Source organism: Lissotriton vulgaris, chromosome 10, assembly GCF_964263255.1.
Source record: "Lissotriton vulgaris chromosome 10, aLisVul1.2, whole genome shotgun sequence".
NCBI lineage: Eukaryota > Metazoa > Chordata > Amphibia > Caudata > Salamandridae > Lissotriton > Lissotriton vulgaris.
In genome coordinates this window covers 442,101,305-442,125,436 of record NC_141698.1, presented here as the reverse complement: position 1 = coordinate 442,125,436, position 24,132 = coordinate 442,101,305, and the positions used below count along the sequence as shown (strand labels likewise).

The following is a 24,132-nucleotide window of genomic DNA, read 5'->3' as shown; positions in this document are numbered from 1 at the left end:
AAATAAAGACTGACTGTTTTGTTTAGGCCTAGAGAACTGTTAACCATTTTACAAGTTCTTTAGGTACATCAGTGTACAAGTAACTCCTCATTTAGGCAGGCAGGCTTTTAGGAACGCAAAAGTATCAATTCACACCCAGTCACCTATGATTGCAACTCCTCTACACATCCCATTCACCCAGGCACGACACTAGCAGCCAAAGTTTGCGAGGACATTTTCAAGTTCAGTTCCATTCTCAAAAATAACAATTTAAATTTGCAAGGTAATTTGATGTATAGAATACTTACTTAAATAACGTTATTCCTTCCGTGAGAGAGTTTGCAATGAGGACTGCGACCACTAGACCATAAATGGCAATGATACCAGCCATGACAACAGGGATAATAGACTTCATGATCAACTCCGGCCTCATGACAGACATGGCTGCAATCCCCGTGCCACTCTTTGCTGTGCCATAAGCTGCTCCCAGGGCTGGTGATGAACAGAAAAAAAGTATTAGAATGATCAGAAATGAACAAATTGGTCATGTTAATAGACGCTGCCAGTGTAACCAATCTAGCAGACAGAAGGTAGTGAATTGTTATTTAACAAAAATAAGTTTATTCAGACTTGGCGGTGGGAGTGTAGTAAATGAGAGAAAAAAAATAGAAAAAAAAAAGATATGCAAATACATTATTTTTTCAAAAGACCAGGTTTTCTGCCGGAATGGTAACAGCTATTAATAGTTACTTCGACATTTCACACCATTTTGAAGAATCCCTAGCCCACTGCTACCTCAATCGGTTGGCTACTTCACAGGAGCAAACATGCAGCGGAAGCGGTTAATACAAACGTTCTAGACCTGGAACGTGGTGAATTTATAAGCGGATGTCAAAAAGCAGCGTTTACTTTAAGATTTCTAGAGCTAGTCCCTTGGCAAATTGTGTGAGGATGGTCAGTACACCCCCCCCTTTCCCACAAACAGTCAAGGAACTACCTTGTTTTAGCATCCTACCGACAAATCAATTAACATGTAAGAGAAGGGGTCTGCTAAGATTCCCACGTTGCACAACCTTAATGAGTCATGCCAGGAGTGCCAATAATTCATTCGACACCGGGGACATTGTTATTCGGCAAGCCAAGCTGACCTGCTCTAAGACATCCATTCTCGGAATGGGAGACATTGGATGGACATGACAAATTTGCTTTGGAAACACTGGAGGTATATGGCGGAGGGTGGTAGGAGTAGATTAAGGCCAACTAACAGATCTCAGTTAGTGAAAACTAGAGCACATCCCTCGGACTCAATCTGAATACAACTTTGAACTATGCATCCTTTTGGATTCCATTCTATTACCCCGGCTGCTCGTCTGGGATAAGCAGTATTCAATTGTGCTGTAAGACAAGGCCTTCATAATGAGTGTTCACTAAAACCGAATATTCAGTCTCTTGTCATTAGTGCATCACTTCAAGTGAAAAGACATTCCTACAGCAGTGTACAAGCTTTTCAGAAAGCAATACTCAACCTAAATTAACAAAGGAACGTGTTAAGTGTTTATGCTTTCAGACGCTTATTAAAGTCTATATAAACTATCCCCATGCTGGTCTGTCAAGTCAGTCTGTGTGGGTCCGACACCAACAGTTCAGGTTTCACAGCATGTGCAGGGCCACTGGAATTATTCGGCAGAGGGCTAAATTGTGAGGTATAATGCAGCACACTGAGCCATCTGTAGTGACGGTGACAAACGTGTCATATTTTCTAACAAGTGTATTGGAGTTTAACGTTGTCAAAGAGACAATGTACCACAGAATCCTTAATTAACTTTACGAGCAATAGTTCTATTGAATTCAGATCACATCCAGTACCAGGTCGTAAGGTGAAGCGGATAAGTAGTTTACTTCTGAACTAGGGAGACCTGGCAAAGTCACTAAAAAGCATGCAAGGGTCTCAAATAATCTGTCTTCAATTTAGGGAGATCTCTACGAGACACGAAAAAGGTGGAATAAGTCCAGTGTTGCCCAAGGAAGCCTCAACTTCATCCAATATACAGTGTGAAGATCAACAAAGGAGGCACCAGTGAAGAAGCCTTAAGTGCAATAGATCAAAGCAAGAAGTGCCCTCGAACAGATGCAGTGAACTAGGGAACATCCTCTCACCGTATAAATCACCCACTGGGTGAATCTAACCTAACTTTGTACAAAATGACCAATGAGAAAGTTAATACAATGAATTCTAAGAAACTGTCCGTTTATTGACATCACGCTGCTTGTCAACTGGTCCCATTCTTTTCTACATCACGTCTGAGAGCCTTCACCAAAAGCCAGGTTTATAGACCTAAAACTGGATCATGGACTAAACAACATTAAACTGGTCTCAAAAACCGTATAACCTTCAATCCCAGAACGTGGTGTAATTTACAAGCTACTAGAACAAAACTGGCCAATATGATATGGCACCCTTGATACCTGAATATAGGCGGTGAGGAGAGAATCTACTTGCAATGGACCATAAAAACGTTACTTAAAACAATTCAAAGTGGCGACGAAAAGAAATTGTTTAAATCCCACTTTATTTTGCAATGAAGGGAGAAACTATAAAAATAACATTTGAGTTTAAGGGCCTATTTATTCTAATATCAAGTAGACCTAGCAAGAAATCACATCAGAAAACTAGGTTATCTAGTTTGTCGTCTATTTGTAGCACAACGCCTCAAATGTAAGATCGGTATGCCCTACAAATGACAAACTTTACCCAAGAACTCAGCTTTTGCTTGGATTTCTGAGGGAAAGATCCAGAATTTGTGTAGATGCAAAAAAAAAAAAAGCCCTACAACCCAACATAGCATGCAAGTTCTGATCAATACTGTACACAAGGCCTCTAAATTGGGATTCTGCAGGTTTTCCTGCCCAACTATGGATTGGTTGTATTTGCCAGATAACCCATCTACCGATTAACAAAAAAGTTCAGTTTCCAACTCAAAACTGATCAAAAGTAACTCAAAACATTGCAACATTATGAATGCAGCGGCAGACCCCCTGGAATGGTCAGTCATTTTTCAGTTGCTCATTTCTGTAGTTAGTAATTAAACTGGTAAGAAGGTTACATATCTGCCCATCCAGGATTACCATGTGCAAAAATTATGAATACCATCATTAAGTGCAGCATATTCTGCCTTTCTTTGCGGCATGATTTAGTCAATGTTGACTAAATCTGCTTCATAATTTCAGTAGCCTATACTATACCATTCTTGTATGACTCCAGGCCCATCGCCCATAACCGGAACTAGTCTTAGGCCATGTGAAGTCTAGGTGGTCTTAATTTGGTTACAGTTAAACAACAACGAAGCACATTTGATCCACCACCAGAGTTTCAATTAGCAGGCTAGGGAAATAGGACAGTTTACCCATCTAAACAATTCATCCCCAGCACCCGACAGGGTCGGCTATCTGGGGGAGGCAAAGGGGGGCTAACACTCCTTTCCCTGTTGGCCTAGCTCAAAAACTACACCTAAAGTGTGCATTTCTCTTTAGCATCTTTTAAGTCTCCTGCCCGATAACATATGGATGACATGGTGGTTACTTAAACGTTGGACTAACTTTGGTTTATGCTTTTAAAACTTGTCTGAAGCCATAGATTGTTACATCACTATTTCATTGCAACGCTCTTGCTCCCAAGCCAATCTGCACAGTTAGAATTTAAGTTGAGGGCTGCTTAGCAATTTGAGACCATACTTTCAGGTTAGCGTTTTAGTTACTAGATATTCTTTACATGTGGAGGCCCTCGCGCATTTAAGGGTCAAAGTCAATTGGAGGCTTGCTTAAGGCAAGCTGGTCTGCTGTTTTAGCCCCTGAAGTTAAATATCTGTATTTATGGTGAGATTAATTTAAAATGGAGAAGAATAAAGTCACTGCCTTACAGCCATTATATCTACAGGTTGGTTTATAGTGGCCAGACGGGTTTATTGGATTAACTAACATGAATTTCAGCTCATTTGGAATGATAATTATGGAAAGAACTAAGCATAGTTTTATTAGGCAGCATTAGTTTATATCTGCTCTAACTGTGCAGACAGTTTAATGGTTAGGTATCATTTCTGAGGATTGGGGCCTTCTATTGAACTGAAATCTGGTCATAGCGATCGATCCCAGACTTAACCATAACTATTCCTGAAGAGTACAAGATTGACAGCAACCAGCCTTCCATAGGGGAGGTGGTCTTGCTTTGATATTTAGTTTAAAGATTTGTTTATACATTGCTCGAACAAAGACAATTATGTGACTTTGGTAGCAAAGTATTTTTAACAGCCAACTCTCCTCTATGTTTTATTAGAACACCTCCCTCCTAATTTGGAAAAGGAATTTTATGAAAGGGCCGGTCAGCTATCCTGGTTGTGGAAAAACCCTTCAATCCTCTGAACTCAATGCTCATATGGTTAAGTGAATATCCCCAAAACATCTCAGATTGTTGAAGTTATACGTATGGCCTACACCAGAACATATTCCTACTCGCTTGAAGGCTCATATTTAAAGTCAAATTATGTCTCGTGATAGTCTAGTCAAGATTGATTAAAAAAAAGTTATGCCCTGGAACCCTGGCCACAGTCCTAGTGCATGCTGGAGGGGGAGTGTGGTATATCCCTCTTGTGTCCTCGTGCTGCACTCAGCATATTCACTAAGAGCAAATTGTCGCATTCTGTGCCGTTCTGATTGATTGTAATGGTCATTTGGCGCTCTTGTTTCAAATTCAATTGAACTTTTGTACTGTGTAAATCACAAAATGATGAGTTATGTTGGATGTATTTATGTTTTTGAGGTTTGTTTAATATAATTTTTTTGCACTTTAGGAATGTATTTTTGTCGAATAAGAAAATAATTATTATTATAGATATGTGTATCTCTTTTTGCCAATTCAAAACTTCTTTCTAAAAAATAAACAAGTAAAAGGGTATAAATAAAGATACCAGACTGGATTTGATGAATGTGGATATTCAGTCTTGTTTAAAGATAGACTTCAAATAAGATGAGAAGAGGGCCCCTCTTTTGTGGATATATTGTTATATGGTCCAGCCCTCCCTCAGCCCCAATCACGGACCTAACTCCTTCCTTTTGGAGCACTCAGCACGAGGGCACACTTCTTATGTTATAACTTGTGTTCTCATTCCAATGGCTCCGTTCGGTTCTAGTACTCTGGCCAACGAAAGTCAGTTGCCCGGAGTCCTGGAGTCGAGTGGCAGCACATTCCTGTGAGTGTTGGATATCTTTCAATAAAGAACACTTCAAACTACACATTCTTCCTACGAAGCTTCATTTTTACATTTGGCGAAGAGCGGGTCAAGAACCTCTTCAACACACCCAACCAGGAAGAGTCTCGGCCAATCCTCAACACCTGCCGACTCACTTCCACACGGACGGCTCACCTTCTTCAAATAACGTTGATCTGCCTAGCTGTCCTGTCCTCACCGGACACTTTGCCTGCTTTCGGCGGATTTCTCCATCTATTCAACATCTTCCAGGCAGTTCATCTCGAGCCTGTGAGTACCCCTGCGCAGCTCTTGTATTCCGTGCTCCACGTATGTCATTGCCGTACGCACGTCATCATCTATTCAGACGTGTGTTCGGCGGAGCTCGGATTTACGTTCCCTACGTCGTGTTAACACGCACACGTCAGGCAGCCATTTTGTTGGTTGCCTAGCTACGCTTACACGGAATCGGCTTTGGTGAAATTGACTTCAACTGCGCATATCATCTCGTTTTGCCTGTATTACATCGGCATTTAAAACTCCACCCACTGGTATTTTTATCATTTTTTACTATTCTACTAACATTCATTATATTGTCAAAATTTGATTTCTTCATTTTCAAAGATATTATTCCTTCGGTGACAGGCACACCACTGCCTGCACTTCATCTTCATTCAATTGTTTCATTTGTTTAATCTCATTCATTTTTGGGCATATATTATTATTTCAATTTAACATTTAACTTTAACATTTTCTGAGGAATCAATCAATTTCCAAATGGCTTCTTCTCAACAGTTTGCTCAACCTCCACCTTTTCTTCAACTTCCTGGCAAACCAACTATACCTTGGCGTCAATGGGTCAGAGCTTTTGCTAATCACATTGTTGCAATTGACGCAGTAAAATTCACTCCCGAGAGAAAAGTTGCTATATTATATGGTTGCTTAGGAGTTGCTGCACAGAATGTTTTCGAAAATCTTCCAAGATCTCCTGTTCCCTCTGGTGATACAGGTGATCATTGGGATGAATATAAAGAAGCTTTGTCTCGCCTAGCTAGACATTATGGTGAAGAACCAAATGAAATGCTTGAAAGACATAATTTCTTTAAAAGAAGACAGCGTGAAGACGAATCCATTGAAGAGTATATTGCTCAATTAAGAATTTTAGCATCCACCTGTAAATTTGAATCAAATCCTGACATCTATATCCGGGATCAATTTGTTTTTGCTTGTTATTCCAAAAAGATTCAACAACGCCTGTTGAGTTGTAAGAAACCTACACTTCAAGAGACCATTGACATTGCTAAGAGCATTGAAAGGTCTATAACGTCTAATGCTCTTCAGAAGGACCAACCTCACATTCCTTTTCATTCTTCCTCAAAAGACAATTCTAATTCTGTTAATGTTGTTAACGTGAATAGATCTTTTAAACAGTTGCCTAAGAAACCTAACCTCTTTTGTTACAGGTGCGGTTCTAAGTCTCATATCGGTAACAACCCTACTTGTCCTGCACTTGGCAAAAGATGTGTTTTATGCAACAACAACAAAAAAAAAAAAAAAACATTTTCAGGGTCTATGCAGATCTGTCAAAAAATCAGTCAGACCTTCTGTTAATAACATTGAATGTCCTGATATTGACGATTGCATAGATGAATTTCAAGATATGGTTGTTTCTATTCAGTGCAATTATATTCACGCTCCTAAATTAGTTAAAGGTCCATTCTGCTCTGCACTTTTTGGCGACACAGATTTTAGTAATGGCGGATTCTGGATCTCCAATAACCATTTTGAATGACACAATGTTTCATGAAAAATGGAACAACTCCATTTCTTTAAATGAATCAGACCTCAGTCCTAAGGCATTCGGAGAATTTGATATCATGCTTGGTTATTTCAATTATAGGTTAGAGTGCTTTGGGAGATCAGTTATTACAAAAATCTATGTTGTGATTAATGGTCGCAATATTGTTGGATGGCAAGATCTCGCCAAAATGGGTCTTTACTTAATGCCTGGTTCTGACAATCCAATAAGAGTCGGTGACCCTCCTGAGGATTACTCACCTGCTCCACCTTTCGTATCCGAATGTCTTCTCGTCAATGATCATAAGTCTGACATTAAACAAATTGGACAAGTTTCCAAAAGTCTTTTCCAATCAACCAGGTACTGTCAAAGGTTTTCGACATGAGATCAAATTGAAAGCATCTGCTCAACCTAGAGTCCATAAAGTTCGCCCGGTCCCTATTAGTGCAAGGGATGAACTTACGTCTGTTCTCACTTCCCTTAAAAATTATGATATCATTGCACCTTCAGACTCTTCTGAAGGGGTTTCGCCCATTGTTATCGTACGCAAAAAGAAGGGCGAGGTCAGGCTATGTGCCGACTTACGCACCAAAAATATTTTGGTTGACTGCCATCCCCTCCCCAAAATTCATGATCTCCTGGCTAATCTGGGCGGTGCAAAATATTTTTCTTTAATTGATTTGCGTTCAGCATACCATCAGGTTTCCCTCACTGAGGCCTCCCAAGATCTTACCACATTTGTGACCCCATTTGGAGTTTACAAATACTTGAAACTTCCTTTTGGACAAGCTAGTGCAGCTAGTTTTTCAAAAAATAATGGATCATCTTTTTCAGTCTATTCCTGGTGTACAGGCCCATCAGGATGATATTTTGTTTTTTTCTCCTGATTGAGATTCTCATTTGTCACATCTGACTTCTGTTTTAAGTAAACTCAATGAATCTGGCATGACAGTCAGAGCTGATAAATGTAAATTTGGTTCTCAATCTTTGGACTACTTAGGTCATACCTTAACTCCTGAAGGCATAAAACCCAAGTCCTCTCTGATTGAGGCTATTACTCATGCCTCCCCTCCCAAAGACAAAGATGCTCTTCGTTCCTTTCTTGGTTTAGCCGAATATTATGCCAGTTTTGTAAAAGGCTATGCGCAAATTGTTGAACCTCTTCGTTCTTTGTTACGCAAAGGTTCAAAATTTGACTGGTCAGAAGAAATTGATGCATCGTTTATTCATATCAAGAACATGATTGTTGGAGCACCTGCATTACATCCTTTTCAAGATTCTGCCAGATGTTTCATAATGGTTGATGCTAGTTTAACTGGCTTAGGTGCTGTCTTGGGACAGTGGGTCTCAGGGAGAGAACACAATTGCTTTTACTTCCAGGAGACTTAAGGATTCTGAAACACTATAGCACTATTGAGCGAGAGTCCTTGGCTTGTGTATGGGCCATTGAAAAGTTCAAAAATTATATATGGGGACGTGAATTTGATTTATTCACTGATCACAAGCCTCTCACTCAGCTTCTTAATGGTGATGGTCTAGGGAGAGCCTCTTCAAGACTGGTTAGGCTTTTATCTAAAATTACATGAGTTTCACTTAAACATCAAGCATATATCTGGTGGCAAGAATTTGTGCTGACTGTTTGTCCCGCATGTCGCTTAATGATTCTTCTGATTTCGAAGAAATTGGTGACATTGAGTGTCTAGTCGCCACTCTTGATGCAACTAAGTTGTGTCCTTGTATCACAGAAGAGTCTTGGTCCAAAGCATATGAGAATGATCATAATTTAAAATTAGTCGCACAGTACATTTCTAAAGGATGGCCAGAGAATAGGAAACGGTCTAATGAATTAAAAGCGTTTTCCATGATCTCTTCTGAACTGTCCCTGGTTAACAATTTGATAATGAGACATGATGTTTTTGTTCCTCCTTTAGATATCAGGCTTGATATCATTAAATTTGCGCATCAAGGCTATCTTGGCATTACAAAAACATCTCAACTTATCAAACCCCACTATTGGTGACCCTCCATTGAGTCTCAGGTAAAGTTTTTTATAGATTCCTGCAATTAATGCTTACTTTCGGATAAGAAATGGAAACTCATGAATACCCCTCTTCATCCCGTTCCTTTTCCAGATAAGCCATGGGAAAAGGTTGGTTTGGATTTTTCTGGCCCATTTGATGTCCTTTCTCACGAGATGAAATATGTCATTGTTCTAATTGACTATCACTCGAAGTGGGTGTATCACATGTTTTGTGACTCCAACTTCTGCCAATGCCATTAAATTCTTAAAGAAACTATCATTGAAGGCTGTCCATCTGTTGTAGTTACTGATAATGGTTCCCATTTCATATCCGAAAAATTTACTTCATTTTTACTTGAACATGATGTTGTTCATTTTAAAGTGGCTCTTTACTCGCCAAACTTCAAACGGCTTGGTTGAGAGAGCTAATAGACTCCTAAAAGATGCTGTTCAAACAGCTATTTCTTCTCATAATGTCAAGGATTTTCTTGAGGATAAGTTTTGGTCATATAATCTCTCCTCATAGTACAACTGGTGTGTCTCCTTTTTCATTGTTAAGGAATAGGAATGTCCATACTAAGTTGTGCCCCAAGTGGTTCTCAGAAGAATGTCAAGACTAAAGTCAATGAATGTCGTGATGATCATTTGTTTAATATAGTTCTACAAAAACAGAGTGTCATGAAGGACAAACATAATTTGGGTAAATGTTTCAGTTCAATTGATTTAAAGATTGGTGATTGGGTTCTTATTAAAAACCCGAAGAGAGTTTCTAAAGGTCTCTCCAAATTCTCCACTCCAGTTCAAGTAACTTCTGTTAGTAAAGCTTCAGCTTTACTTGGTAGTAGAGGATGGTGGAATAAGAGCTTTAGTTCACTTGACCAATTCTCAAGCACGCTCTTTGTTAAACTTGACTAGAGAACAATTTGATCAGTGTAACTAGTCTTTTTGGTTAGATGCTCCTATCTCTAGCAATTCTTCCTCTTTGTGTTCTTTTTCTGATCAAACAGATCCACTGACAGGTTCTTCTCCTCCCTCCATTGCTTCTGAAGTTGGTGCGGAGGTTCTTCATCAATCTTCTGGTTCTTCTGTTCGATGTAGGAAGTTACCTGTCAGATTTAATGATTATGTTTTAGGTTGAAATGTACTTGTTTCTTTTTGTTGCTTTGTTTTATTCTTTTGTTCTCATTTTTGAAATATTGTGAAGAGGGAGAAGTTGTGGTATATCCCTCGTGTCCTCGTGCTGCACTCAGCACGAGGGCACACTTTTAATGTTATAACTTGTGTTCTCATTCCAATGGCTCCGTTCGGTTCTAGTACTCTGGCCAACGAAAGTCAGTTGCCCGGAGTCCTGGAGTCTAGCAGCAGCACATTCCTGTGGGTGTTGGATATCTTTCAATAAAGAAGACTTCAAACTACGCATTCTTCCTACGAAGCTTCATTTTTACAGGGAGAAGGGGGGGAGGAGGAATAATGAAATATTGAAAGCTTACTTTTGAGAGACATGTTTTCAGTTGATTTTTTAAACAGTCAAATGTTAATGGCTGCAAGCACCGCTTGCTCTGCGAGGCATGCTGTAGTACAGTATGCTACGAAAGACTTGCCCACTCTCCTACCATATTTCATTGGCTGGTGACATTGATAAATGCAGGCTTCCAATGCCTTATGAGGCTTGTTAGTCCCTCCTTGTTACTGCCGTGTCGCCATTTGTTACTGCCCAGAAGGACTGGACTTTTTACTTGGCACGTTACACAGAGTGCTTTATCTAGTGAGTGAACACTACTTTTGTTATTGACGCTGATGGGGACAACTGCGGCTGCTTTATTTTGTCGTATTTGCATGTTGAGCGCCAATAGGTGTTGCTTTTGGTATTGTAAGTGACAATACTTTTAAAGGTTTTATAAAAGGCATTTCCATTTACATTGCCAATAGCTCCAAAACTTGCAATTACAAGACCAAATGCATTGAAAATGCTGGTTTGTATATTAAGCAATCCTTAATGGTCGGTTGATGACACCAGAAGGGCAAAAATAAACCCTCAACTGCCATCTGTGAGACATGTACAACCCGGTAACAGGGCAGGGTACCCAAACGCCATTTTCTTCTTTTTACATTCTATCGGGTTTAGAGGACTTTTTCCACTGTGGGATAAAAGGACTGTGGGACCTTTAAGGGCGATTGAGAGTCAAGCCGGATGCCATAGCAGGCTGTCCCATCTACTCCCCCCCACTCACTCAACCCTTCTCAAAACAGACAGCAACGCCCACACACACTTCATCCCTGGCTCTAGTGGACTTTGTACATCTTCAAACCTGGAACAAACTGAGGTAAAACCACAATTTCCCTTCCCAGTCAACATATGGGGAAATTCTCATTTTTAACATTTCTGCCTTGGGTGGCTACTCTCCCTAGTATCTGTGAATAGCTGCTTTGGCATAGCCATCCTGCAGTGACCCACTTCAGCAGAGGTCTTCAAACTGGGCGAGGCCTTCAGTAACATCTCCTGTCCCTCAAATCATGTCTGGGGTAAGTGTTTCAAATGATCCTCAAAATTATTTGCCCAATTTCTGATTAGGGCTCCCACTGTATACTTGAGATCAGACTGCCCAGAGCATGTTTGGCAATTATGTTTGTCTAACTATTTAACAAGCGCTAGCAATGCCAATAGTTCAGGCTTTGAAAGAATGTTGTATGGTAATGTGAACTTTATCAACTTCTGTCCAATTTAAACATGTACTGTCGGCTCTTAACATGTGGGAGGAGCCCTAGCACTTCACTGGTTTTCACATAGTTGTCCGACAGCTGTGATGTCAAGTCAGACCATAAGCATTTGCAATGCAACAGGTCTCACATTTGCAAAGTGTAAAGCTATAGGTATTGCAAATGGAAATGTATTTTTATGTATTTGTTTTTAAAACCAACACAGATAAAAGGTTTGTTATTCACAATATCAGCAGCTGGAAGTGCAGCAAATACTAGACCTATTGCATTGAAAATTTGCAATTCATTAGGCGTTGCATTTATGAGTGCACGTATGTGATCATTGTGAGTGCAAAAAGACCCCTCACAGACCCCGGGGCCTGGTGAGCAGCAAGGGGAGTGGCCAAGCCACCCCCTCAGGACTAGGAGCTTGCCAGGGCTGGGAGATAAAGGCTCAGACCGAGACACCGCTGGGTGTGGAACCTGCAAGTTACAGCAGCCAGTGCAAGCAAGGCAGCTCAGGCTGCTAATGCGCCTGCTGCAGAGTGTGTGAATAGCATCTACAGCTCCAAAGTACTAATCCCAGGAAAATCAATCTGGGGGTCACTGGTCCTACTTGCAGGTCCGTGTGTAGCCTGGAAGCTACCAGGTCCAAAACATGCAGGACAACTTAGACGGTCAATGCACCCACTTGAGAGAAAGAGGGACTGATCTACTTATCACTAAATGCCAATCCAAGGTCAATATATCTGCAGTCACTGGTCCTCCTGTAGATTTTCATACATCATGCGTGTCATCAGTTACAATCCATCTAAATGCTCCTCCTGGGGAGAATGTGTGCGTGCTCACCGCGCCCCACAGTATGTCACAAGTACCAATCTCAGGTAGTGAGCTCTGCAGTCCCTACTCTTACTCAATGAAAAATAACTTACTAGGCAAGGATATGAAGCATTTCTTAGTTTGTTACATTAAGTTACTTTAACTAAACACAAAGTAACTAAAAAATACAAAAATGTATTCGTCACATATCAAATCTCACAAAGTATAAAATCCGTATTATTCTGAACATACAGGGATGATATTTATTACACAAATCTAATTAAACACTTTAAAAAAAATGGGACAATCCTGAGGCAAAAGACTTAATCTTCGACGCGCGTTCCGGCATAAAGTACACCTTAGTCAGGAAAAGCCACAAATACTGAAAATAATAAAAAAAACTTAACATTCTTTAATATTATCATTCCTCAGTTTTGTAGTCCAACTTCTACTTTAAGTTACATCATTTAACTGACAAAAATAATGGACTCATTAACTTGGTATGCCTTCATTTGATGTTACTTTTAGACAAATAAATCTAAGACCTAAAAGAAGAGGAACAAGGAAAGATGAAAAGGAAAAAGATTTAATAGAGTGTGAAAAGAATAGAGTTGGAAGTGGAAGATTAGTGAGCACTAAACATCCCAGTCTGACTTATATGGTACCCAGTGTGGTAGGGGATACTTTCTAGAATGCTTACTTAGTATCTTATGGCCAGGAATCAAAAATTCCAGGAAATTGTAAATTTAAAATATTTGATGTAGCAGAGAACCTGTAGATATATAACAAATTCTCTTTTATACCAGGTTCTATATTTATATATGGGATGGAAAGATTATATTGACAGACTTAGTCAGAATTAGGATACCTTTTATTTTATGTGAAGGTCCAAACTGGATACAGTAATCCACGTCTGGAGATTGGATGAGGTTTCTAAGGTATATGGAGTAACACTGTATCCTAATAGGGATCTGTAAATGGTATTCCACTTTGTTCCCCGCTAGGTGGGCTTTAGATTCAAATTACCTGGTTTAAATGGCATAGATCTCACAGGTCTAGGTAGAGTTCCCTACTCATACTGCAATCACGGTTAGTGGGCAGAGTCGAGTTCCAATCCAATCAAGACAGCTCAGTTTGTTAATGTGCTAGTTGCAGTCACAATGCCAGTTATGTAAATTTGAGTTCACTGCTCCTTCTGCAGAATTGCACCATTTTGTAACGATGGTTCAATCCATGTAAAACAGCTCAGACTGTTCATGTAACTGCTGTACAGATGCTCGTGTCTGAGGCCTATAGGCAGCAAGCCAGGATCCCGTCTGGATAGCTCTGTGGTTACAACTCCTTCTGCAGAACTGTGTGCATGCTGCAAGTCCCCAAGTACCATCCATGGAACATGTGTCAGGCCATTAATAGGCCTCTAGCAGAGATATTTAAGCAGGCTGCAGGTCACCAAGTGAGATAGCAGAGGGTGTCAATGTGCCTGCTGCGCAGCCCTATGTATTCTGCCAGTCGATAGTTCCAGTAAAATGGCTCAGAATACAGATGCACCTACTGCAGGGTTGTATGGATGCTGCACGTCATTGGTTCCACCATTTCCTACAGCTACGAGGGTTAATATGAGAGGTGTTCGTAACCTCTCTTGCAGTTTATGTGGTCCAATCCATGTAAAACAGTTCTATACATCAGTTTAATTCCCACACAGATGTGTAGGGCACATGCTTCAGTCCATGAAAAATATCTATGTGGGATATTATGCCAAGTGTAGCGATCAGTGCAGCCACGTCACTGGTCCCTACCCGTAAGATAGCTTGTGCATTAATGTACCGGCAGCATAGAGCCACTTGCAAACAGGCCATAGCATCCAATCCATTAAACGTATCTCCGGGGGTTAATGCACGCCGTATTAACATTTGTTGCAATTGGCCGATGCCACCTCTGCAGAGATCTTCACAAGCGATATCATGGGTTCCTATCTCAACAGGTTTAGCTTATCCTTTCATCCGCCTGAGATAACAAGCTTGGCCAGGCGGTGTTTTTACAGCACTTGCAGTGCTGCAGTAAAGTAGTCGGTATCTAGTGAATCCAGTGTGTGGATGGCGACGCAGCAGCTGTCGGGATGGGAGACTGCCGACGCAGGAGGTGATCAGCCTGTGCAGGTGACATTCTCTACTACCTGTGGTGCTCAGGGAATGCAGGTGGGCAGGGTGGAGGACTCACTGATATGCAGAGATCTCAGATAATACAGATAGTACTAGCGGCTGATTGCGAGCGTGCTCGGTTTAGTTACGGGGGTGCTTGTTAAGCATAAAGTCTCCAAAACAAGAAGTTGCATCGAACTGTATTTTCCATATCACCGTCTGTTGAAAATAATGCGCCTAGCTGATCAGAGGCAGCCATTGTGACGCTGCACCATCACTGAACGAAATGTCCTCAGATTCCTCTCAGAGGGAGAAAGCAGTTAAGCAAGTAGAAAAACTAAATGAATTACTGAAAACCGTGACTTGAACGGTTCACGACCTCGGTTTCCTTCTTTCATTTAGTTGCTTCCCAGTGAAATGGAACCAAAAAAAAAAAAAAAAAAAAAAAAAAAGTACACGTGTTGTGCGCGCGCGCCACAGCGAGACATCTGGTTTCAATAATCGCACCCGTGTGTCTGGGCACGATAACGGAAACCACATGGCGGCTGTGCGGATAACCGACACCAATATGCCATGCATTACATAGAGCGGTTGACCCATAGTACTGGGACCTGGGTATTCAATGTTACAGGGAGAGGGGTCCCAGTAAGGGAACTTCTTAATGAACAAAGCGACACTTGAAGTTGATCTATGCAAAACAAATTACACAATTTTGATGAGTGATGTTATTTATTCACACCCTAATCTACATACATTTTATATATAAGCATATAAAATATAAATAGACGGTTTGCCCAAAGATAGGTGAGGGAAGGGGTGGGGTAGGTAAGTGATTCGTGAGGAATGGGGTTATGTGTAAAAGTTTCAAAGGTCAAATGTGGTCACAAAAAGTACATAGTTGACATCACATGTCATTAGAGTGGTATGTCCAACTTGTGTAGACCTATCCCATATTATAAAGCACAGTAACAATCTGTAGGTCATGGGTAGGTCTAGAAGAAAAAGTTCATGTTTCGACCCCTGCTTGGTGTAGGTCGAGTTGCATAGAACAACTTCAAGTATTGCTTTGTTCATTAAAAAGTTCTTACTGGGACCCCTCTCCTTGTAACATCAATATGCCAAAGGCGGAGCAATGCACCCACCTTTGGCCAATTGCATGCAGTCTGTTAAAAAAAGACACAAGCAAAGGCCAATAGGGTGGGCCAAACGTGTGCTATTCTTAGGTTAGTTTTGAAACCCCCTACATGAGGTCTGCGCCAGAACAGCACATGAGCGCCTTTACAGGCTCAACCTAAAAAGGGGCAACTGCTAACAGCAATGTTTGAATGGTTAAATATGTTTAGAACTGGGCCACCAAATTATGCGATTGTACAGCTGTGGAGATTTATGCTCAACTGTAGATATGCTGCATTTCCAACATAATTCATCTGAAGCATAATCTGCAGCTTAACAAAAATCAAATTGCTTTAAGGTCAAACGCTTCAAAAGTTACTTTAAAAAAATGAGCAGCAACACATGTTGCTGCGCATTGGAAGGAACTTTGCAAAGATGGACTGGTTAAATTTCTGACGCTTATTGGAATACTTTGGTACTAAACTGGCACTGATTAGGTGCAACCAATGCCCAGACAGTACTACACATTAACGCAGTTAAATAAAACCAGTTTCAATTATATAACTATTTAATAGAATTTTGGGGAAATGGGAAGAGTTGTTAAAGTTCGGATTTTCAAAATCAGTTTCACTAAGGAAATTGAGATCGTAAATTGAATCAATTGCCACTTGGCAACATGCAGGTGTACTTCCTCATCCAAATGTGAGAAACATTTTGGAAAGCAGCACTTTGATCTGGCCAGCTCCAGGTTACTAAATTGTTTGGGATTAGTTTCCAAATGTATCTGCCCAGTCACAGCGATACAACCTTAGACAACGAGGTTCCAAGTTTATCACGAAAGGAAATCAATAGTAAAAGGGAAATTACCAAGGTTAGTTTTGCCCGAGTACAAGGACGGTGCAACAGGTACAAGGCAGGCTCTGACCAGAAAAGCTGGTCAACCCCTTACCGCTTCACTCCTGGAAGCATTGGCTGCAAAATCAAAGCGCATATATGAGAAGGGAATCCCCTCTCACACTTAGAAACACCTTATTACACTCCTTTTTATCCGGCACTACACTCCATTTTAAAAAGGTCCTGAGGAAAGCCAGATTTAGTTTAAGGCACTGGCTGAAACAGGTCGACCAACTGATGGATGTAGGAGGTAGTAACTCGCCTCCCTTAAACATCCCCAAGCCTTATTTTAACCGCGGACGGGGGCCCAGTTATTAAATGTAATTTACCCTCGGGTACTGGGACCCTTGCCAAGCCGTTTTAACTCACACTTCACACCTCACACTGCACTCAGTAAAATACCAGCTCCGCTGTAAGCAGGCGTCGCAGCACACCCAGGACACATTAGGTGTCACTGGGTGGGCCCGATGATGAAGCATGCCACCAACCAGGTTGGTGGGTGAGGGCTTCATGAACTCACCAACAAGGTGCCCATGACAAATCTAATCAGAGTCCTAACAAAAATGGAATATAGTCAGGCATTGTTCGTAGAACCCTCCCCAGGCATGCTGAAACCGCTTCAAAGTATGTTCCTTTCCTTTGATAAGTAACCAAGGATGAGTAAAGACAAGCTTTAGACACCCTTGGCAAAGGGGGCCTGGGGATCTCTTATCTAGATCGCTACTATAAGGCCATCCAGCTACGACCCTTGCTAGAGTTGTCTCAGAAGGAATCTTAGAAACACTGGCTATTCATGAAGCGAGCATTGGCTGGCCAGTCCCTCTGGAAGATTCCCTTTCTCCGCAAAGCCTCTCAGCCCCCTGGGCTATATGGTTCGCCGATCACAAGGGCAACCCTAAAGGCTTGGGACGCAACAGCTACATGCAGCAGCCTTACTACTTTCCCCATCGCCGCTCACCCCATAACCGATATCAGAGGGGAAGCGGGGTGGAGGGTACACTGATCGACCCGTAATGGGGATGCCCCACTCTTGAGCAGTACTGGGAACACATTTTAGATCAGATTGATACACAATTAGACACTACCATATTACGCTTCCCGGCATACGTCATCCTGGGTTTGCCTGATATTCAGATTTTCTCTCAAGTCCCGCAAGAGCAGACAGATGGGAATAGCTCTGGGAGCGGCAGAACATTTTTTCCCACTGGGGCACAGTCAGAGCCCCCACGCTACAGGGGTGGTTACACAGGCTATGGTATAGGCTAGGTATGGACGCATCTCCTCACTCCAAGGAGATGGGGCCACCTTTTCTGAACTGTGTCATCCTTTTGTAGCCCTACTATGCTCTGAATTCAGCAAGCTAACTTGCCCCTAATACCTGCGACTGCTACGTCTCACCCACTGTGCTGCAGCAAGACCCAGCACAACTTCCGACACACTGAAATGCCTTGTGCCATACATGCTCTTCTTTAGGGACAGACTGTATAGAGTGGAGCATGGGGGAGGGAAGGTAGGTTGTTTCTTTTATGATGCGCTATATAGCTATGGTGCTGTATAGCTCATTGCATCTTGTTATGTCCTTTAAATGAATAAAAAGATTTAAACCTAAAAATGGAATTTAGTTTGTGGAATGTACATCAACTCAAACGGAATGCACTACCACACCACAAAATATGACCAAACACTCCATTTATCTCCCTTTCAGTTTAGTCTGTCAACTATACAGTGGAAAGTCAAAAATGAACAAAGGAGGCTTAGTGGACACTTGTATGTGGTTTTCTTAAGTTTCTGTAAACGCAATTCCCACATTACAGTAGTTACAAACATTACTCATCTTAGTACCATGTCGACCCTTCTTCGATCGACCCTTCTTCGCCAACTATACTACAATAACAAAGATTACTGTTCCACTTTCAACAGTCCTTCCAAAGTTGTTTATTTCTATTACAACTTCCCTTCATAATACAACTCCTCTGCACATGCAAAGTGTAGACCATACAATCTGGTGTCAAATACGCTAAAATACAGAACACTAGCTGGAGAAAAAAAAGATCCAGGATTGAATATATATCATGGCTGTCATAATGTATGCATTGCTTCTCCTGAGACATAAAATTTTCAAAAAGACAAATTATAAAAACAGGAATTCAGTCTGGATTTACCGTCCCATTCACCAGTAATTCTGTAAAGTTATTTACCACCAACATGTTTACAGTGACAACATATTGAACCATACACAAGTTCTGCCATACCAAACCATCTAATAAGTATTAGACTCGTTTACTGAAAACAGAAGAAGATGTTGTGAAAGAGCACTTTAAGGGAAACTGGCAAAGCTATTTATTACAAAAAGACATCCATGACATACGTTAGTCCGATATAAAAGAACTATAATGCTTACCTGCACTACATGTACCAAGTAGGTTGAATACCAGGTTTTAAACAAGCTAGTCCAAAGCACCTACACTGGATTAATTCAGATAATTAAAGTGCAACCTAAATTTAACATAAATAAATCACAGCCAGAACTCTGCATAGTCAACTTTACTTACTACTTTAAGGTCTAGCACAAGCAATATGCACCCTAGAAGCTGCAAATAAAAATAGGATGTGTGGCTATCACACCAAGGGTTGCCTTCAAATTAAGAGTAATAACGAAGCCAAGGCAGAGTGGTTGCACACAGCACTCATTTCGATTTCATTAAGCTAGAAACGCAAAATCAACAAGCACCAGCAAAATCAAATAACCTGGACTCCATATACGCATACTTCATTAGCACACAGGGAGACATAGGAGGGAATCAACCAGGATAGACAGACATGGCTTTAGTTGGAAAGTAGTTAAATACAAACACGAGTAGACAGAAATACACTCATGTAGATTTGGGTGAGATGAATATTCTAAGGTGTGATTGGGTCTCAGTCTATGGTCAAAGAAAGTCAATAAAAAAGCTGCAAACGCAAAGCCCACTTTTTATGACAACATAGTTTGGCAGGTGCACTTTCAAAACCCAGACTTAAAAGAATGAATTGCAACTATGCACAAAGCCCATTCTGCCACTTTACAAAGTACATGTATTCACTAAAGCACAACTGCCTTCCGTCTACAGCATACAAACCCTATTGGAGAAGCCGCATCTGGTACTACCACTGGGCATCAGACAAAGTGGATTTGACTAAACCTGTATATTAAGCCCTATAGTGTAAAATATGTACAGTATACTACAAAAAGAATTGCAAAGCGCATTTTTAAAGTAAAAATATATTTATTTAAAAGCAAATTTTTAAAATTCCAGCTTTGACCCTTCGTGCAAAAGGTATTACATTAGGGGATGCGCTAACCAAGGGCTCTACCAGAACTATTTAAATATGTGAGCACACTCAACTTGCTAGCTGGATCTAGCAACCTATAACTGTTGATACCGGGAAACAAAAAATGATCAACTTCATAAAGGCCCCTTTCTATACTGTAACCACTACCAGAAAGTTGTATAGCAGTATCGCCAGTAACTTTCTGAAGTTCAGCGAGACTTTGTTCCAAGTGAAAACCATATCCCTAAATATGTTTCTGCCCCACCACAGTACAATCAAAAAAATGTTTGCACTTCCCGAGTATTGCTTTAGGATTGGAAATTGCTGAGCAGCAGTGCAAAGGTTAAACGCTGGCCCTGGCAACGAAAAACAAGACACCTAAAAAATAAGTAGTGCCTGAGTAAGGAGTACCCACCTAACCTAGCTTACATAGTTCAAATCATCAATTGGCATCTGAGTAGCCAAGCTTTCAAGCAGGTGTAGTATAGCGAAGGGACCATTTAATAAAAGGCTGCTTCAGTATTTGTCAGGTATAGTGATGCAGGCATGTTCTCTTATCACAAGCATAGAAGTAGGACAAAAATAAGATGGACCAGGAAAACAGAAAGGAAAGGATTAGTTGCATTGGTCAATATAGTAATATAAGTAATATAAGTAGTAGTAGGAGGAGGAGCAGCTGACTGTCCTTGAGTTCTGGCAAGTATTCCAGGGTTCAAGTTGTTTTCTAGGATGTACTACAGTGAGGAGGATAAGCCCAGGATTAGGCTTCTTAAGCCCACTCGATCCTGTAGGATCTACTAATTCTGCATCTTATTGTATCCATAAGCACATTGTTTCTCTATCTTTCAAAACAGACAGAAACCAGAGAGAGAGACACTAAACTACATTGTAGCCCAATACAATTATCGAACTTTAGGCAAGCGATACCATTTCTGCCAGGTTGAGAGTCCCTTTAATTGGCTGGTAGAAAATTATGTGCACAACATCTGCCTCGAGCAATAACAACAATTTTCTTAAGAAATTACAGCACACTGAAATAAAGAATTTCTTTGAAGCCTAAACCACCACTTTAATTAGCCGTAACAAGTTAAGAAAAAATCTTCAATGAAAGCTATACTGAGGCCAAGTATAAAACTAGACGATAACAATACTAAGACACATTTGCCAGTCTATTGGCTAAAAGTGAAGTACCCAGTGAAAAAATACTAAGACCGAAGCGGTTAGAAATTAAACGGAAGGTCGTCTAAATGTCAAACCATTACTCAATTTGAGCCGGTGGCGGACATCAGCATACAATTTTGGGGACGGCACTTATTTGTCGTGATTAAACATTTCCCGAGAGCAAGACCGGGAAAAACTCGCCGAGGCTAAAGGAGGAAAATGCAAAACATGCAATAAGGGAAGAACGCAGTAACCTTTAAGAGCGAGATAATGGGGCCTAGCAGAGGATTTAAGAGGCTTGAGGTGGATCAGGCATACATAGCCTTGGTTATTGGCGCACCGACTTTTAATAGCGCCAACCTCTGGCATCAGAGCAGTGCTATGTTTGGGCACTGGCACTCTATTTTCCAAATGTAAAACGGTCACAATGCATGTATCCATGAAAAAGTAAAGACCCAAAAGATGCACTGCAATGCCAGTCGCAAGAGGTAACCCTGCAGTGCGAACATTAAATAACCCAGAATGAATAATTGTTCAACGCAATGCTTAAATTCAGAAAATAAGTCCGCTTTGATGCGAATATGGGGGGGGGGGGGGGGGGAATACGTCACGACACTTACTGCGCTAGTGCCGCAATCCTTACAAATTAATTTTCAAACATAAGTCTAAAAGCTACTGCATCACCTAGACACTGCATGGGCCATACTGAAGCAAAGGTCGCAGATCCGGTTTGAACAGATAACCCTATATAAAACTATGTAAATAAATAAATCCCCTTCATGTTCCATTAAAATTCTAAATCCGAATTTTATCCAAGAAGATTGATCCCACAAATTGAAAAAAACAAACAAACGTGAATTGAAAATACAAGCTAAGTGCATTGGCACTCGGTACTCCCAAAACACAAGACTTTGTCTGGAGTATCGTATTCAAAAGCAACCAAATAATATCTAGAACCCAATACTTCCAAGCCATTCACGAGTAACTAGATAATGTACCTATTCGGGTAAATTTGAAGTTCTTCGGACTTGAGGTGAAGTGGAGGTCAAAGTGAACGGGCACCAGCATTACTGAGCCATTAGGTGCAAGAAACGGTTCATTACACTACAGTCTGATATTGGCCAGTGAAGCTTTTCATAAGATCAAAGTAGTACGAGACATACTGAAACCACTCACTGCCCTACCGTAATCGACAAATCGGTGAAAAAAATAGTACTTAAACAAAACGTTCACAATACCACAACAAACCACCAAGTTAATCACCCGCGTTACATCCATAGCCTGCCCTGCACTAAACACTACTGAAGGTTTACATCCTGGAACAGCATTCAGTTGGTGTACAGATGGGGCCAAAATGTGGTACCGTTCGTCACACCAACAGCCTAGCATAGACTACATTTCCCAGTTTATTAATTGGCCACACCCACGCCACGTTCAATGAGACAGCCAGCGTAGTGTGTATTCGACACACACACACCTAGTGCTCCATTTATAAAAGGATTAAGTCGTGACCGGCGTTAGCAGTCTTCCTCACTGAGGACTATCGGTCAATATTCTTAAAGCCCAATTGCCAACCCGGCCTGGACACTATGCTAGAGAATCGCGGCCTACTACCCATTTGCTTGTGAAGTCAATGGCACATACCCCACTTTTATCACCTGCCAGCACCCCCTGCCCGCTACTCCCGCGGGCAACCCACTTAGTGATCTAGACGATGACCTGTATGGGAGCCCATACTAATGACGGAGTAAGATGTAGATACGTAGCGATGGCCATGGAAATAAATTCGAACGGGAACAACGTTGGCTAAGGTCCAGGTTTATTGCCCAGTAACACAAAACAACCTCCATTAATGAAGTCCTTTGAACCTATACTACGGGAGAATAACCACACCTTGCCCGTCAGGCTTCGTGACGGGTCACCCGCAGTCACATGACCGAGTCGGGAGACACACTGACGTCAGTACGCCCGCCTGAACAGCACGGAGAACAAGGAACACCCGCAGAAAAAAAGACGGAATTGGACGGTTGTTAACAAGGAGGCGGAGCTCCGAACCAGGGAGCCGCAGAGCCGAAGGTATCCGGAAAGATCCGATAATAATCATTAGGGGTGGTGGAATTCAATAAGGTACTCAACGGCCACCGAAAGAAACCTTTCTTAAACTTAGGGGACAAGAACAAATGCGATTCCAAATGAACAGTAAAAATAATATACAATCACCAAGGAGAAACAACAAGCTTACCGCTAAACACCATGGCAGAGGAAGCACCCATGACAGCGAAAAAAGAGGCATAGTCTGGAGAGGCCATGGCTGTGGGCGCGAACTGGGTACACTACGGCCCTGTTATAATCTCTCTGCCGCTCTTGCTGCTTCTCTCCGCTGTCAGACTGCAGCCTCCGCCCCGCACAGTCTCTCTTAATAGGGCGTCCGTCCGTAAAATGGCGACCACGGCGGCGTCACGCGCCGGCTCCCCCTGACGCAGCGACGTCACCTCCTCCCTTCCTCTCACTTCTTCTCCCTGGACCTAACCACCGGGTCGCTGAAAGGGAGACGGATTTGGAATGCAATTGATGACTCTTGGATGCGAGACTTGCTATAGTGTGTGTAGTGGCAACATTGAAGGGTATGGTAATACCAAACATTCAATGAGTCGTTCGACGCACTTTCTGCACCCCCCTTCGGGATCGTACCACTTATCATGGCACTAAGTGCTCTGACAGCATGGAGTGACGTGGGGTCGTATTAGCATAGTAGGCGAGGCCAGGACGAGTTAATTAGCATTTTAGTCGATTGCCTCTATAGATGCACGACTGACCTGCCACTTTTCTTAGCCCCTTAGGTGTTGAAGGTTCGAGAGTCGGTCTCTCAGGTGTATAACATAGGTTAAACATTAGCATCCTTCTCTATAAATACCATGGCACATCGGTATACCGCACCTTACAGCCTGGAGCGATGCCCCT

At 41.5% G+C, this 24,132-nt stretch overlaps 1 protein-coding gene across 1 annotated transcript in view; it reads right to left on the bottom strand.

The window, feature by feature from the left end:
- The window catches only part of ATP6V0C (ATPase H+ transporting V0 subunit c), a 65,943-nt gene extending 42,382 nt beyond the window's left edge, over nt 1-23,561 (bottom strand). Inside the window, exons 1-2 of the mRNA XM_086941294.1 lie at nt 23,414-23,561; nt 288-471 (exon numbers count right to left, since the gene is read on the bottom strand). Coding sequence (XP_086797420.1) covers nt 288-471; nt 23,414-23,480 — 251 coding nt within the window. The 5' untranslated portion in view covers nt 23,481-23,561. The remainder of the gene's footprint in view (nt 1-287; nt 472-23,413) is intronic.
- Nucleotides 23,562-24,132: the final 571 nt, after the last annotated feature.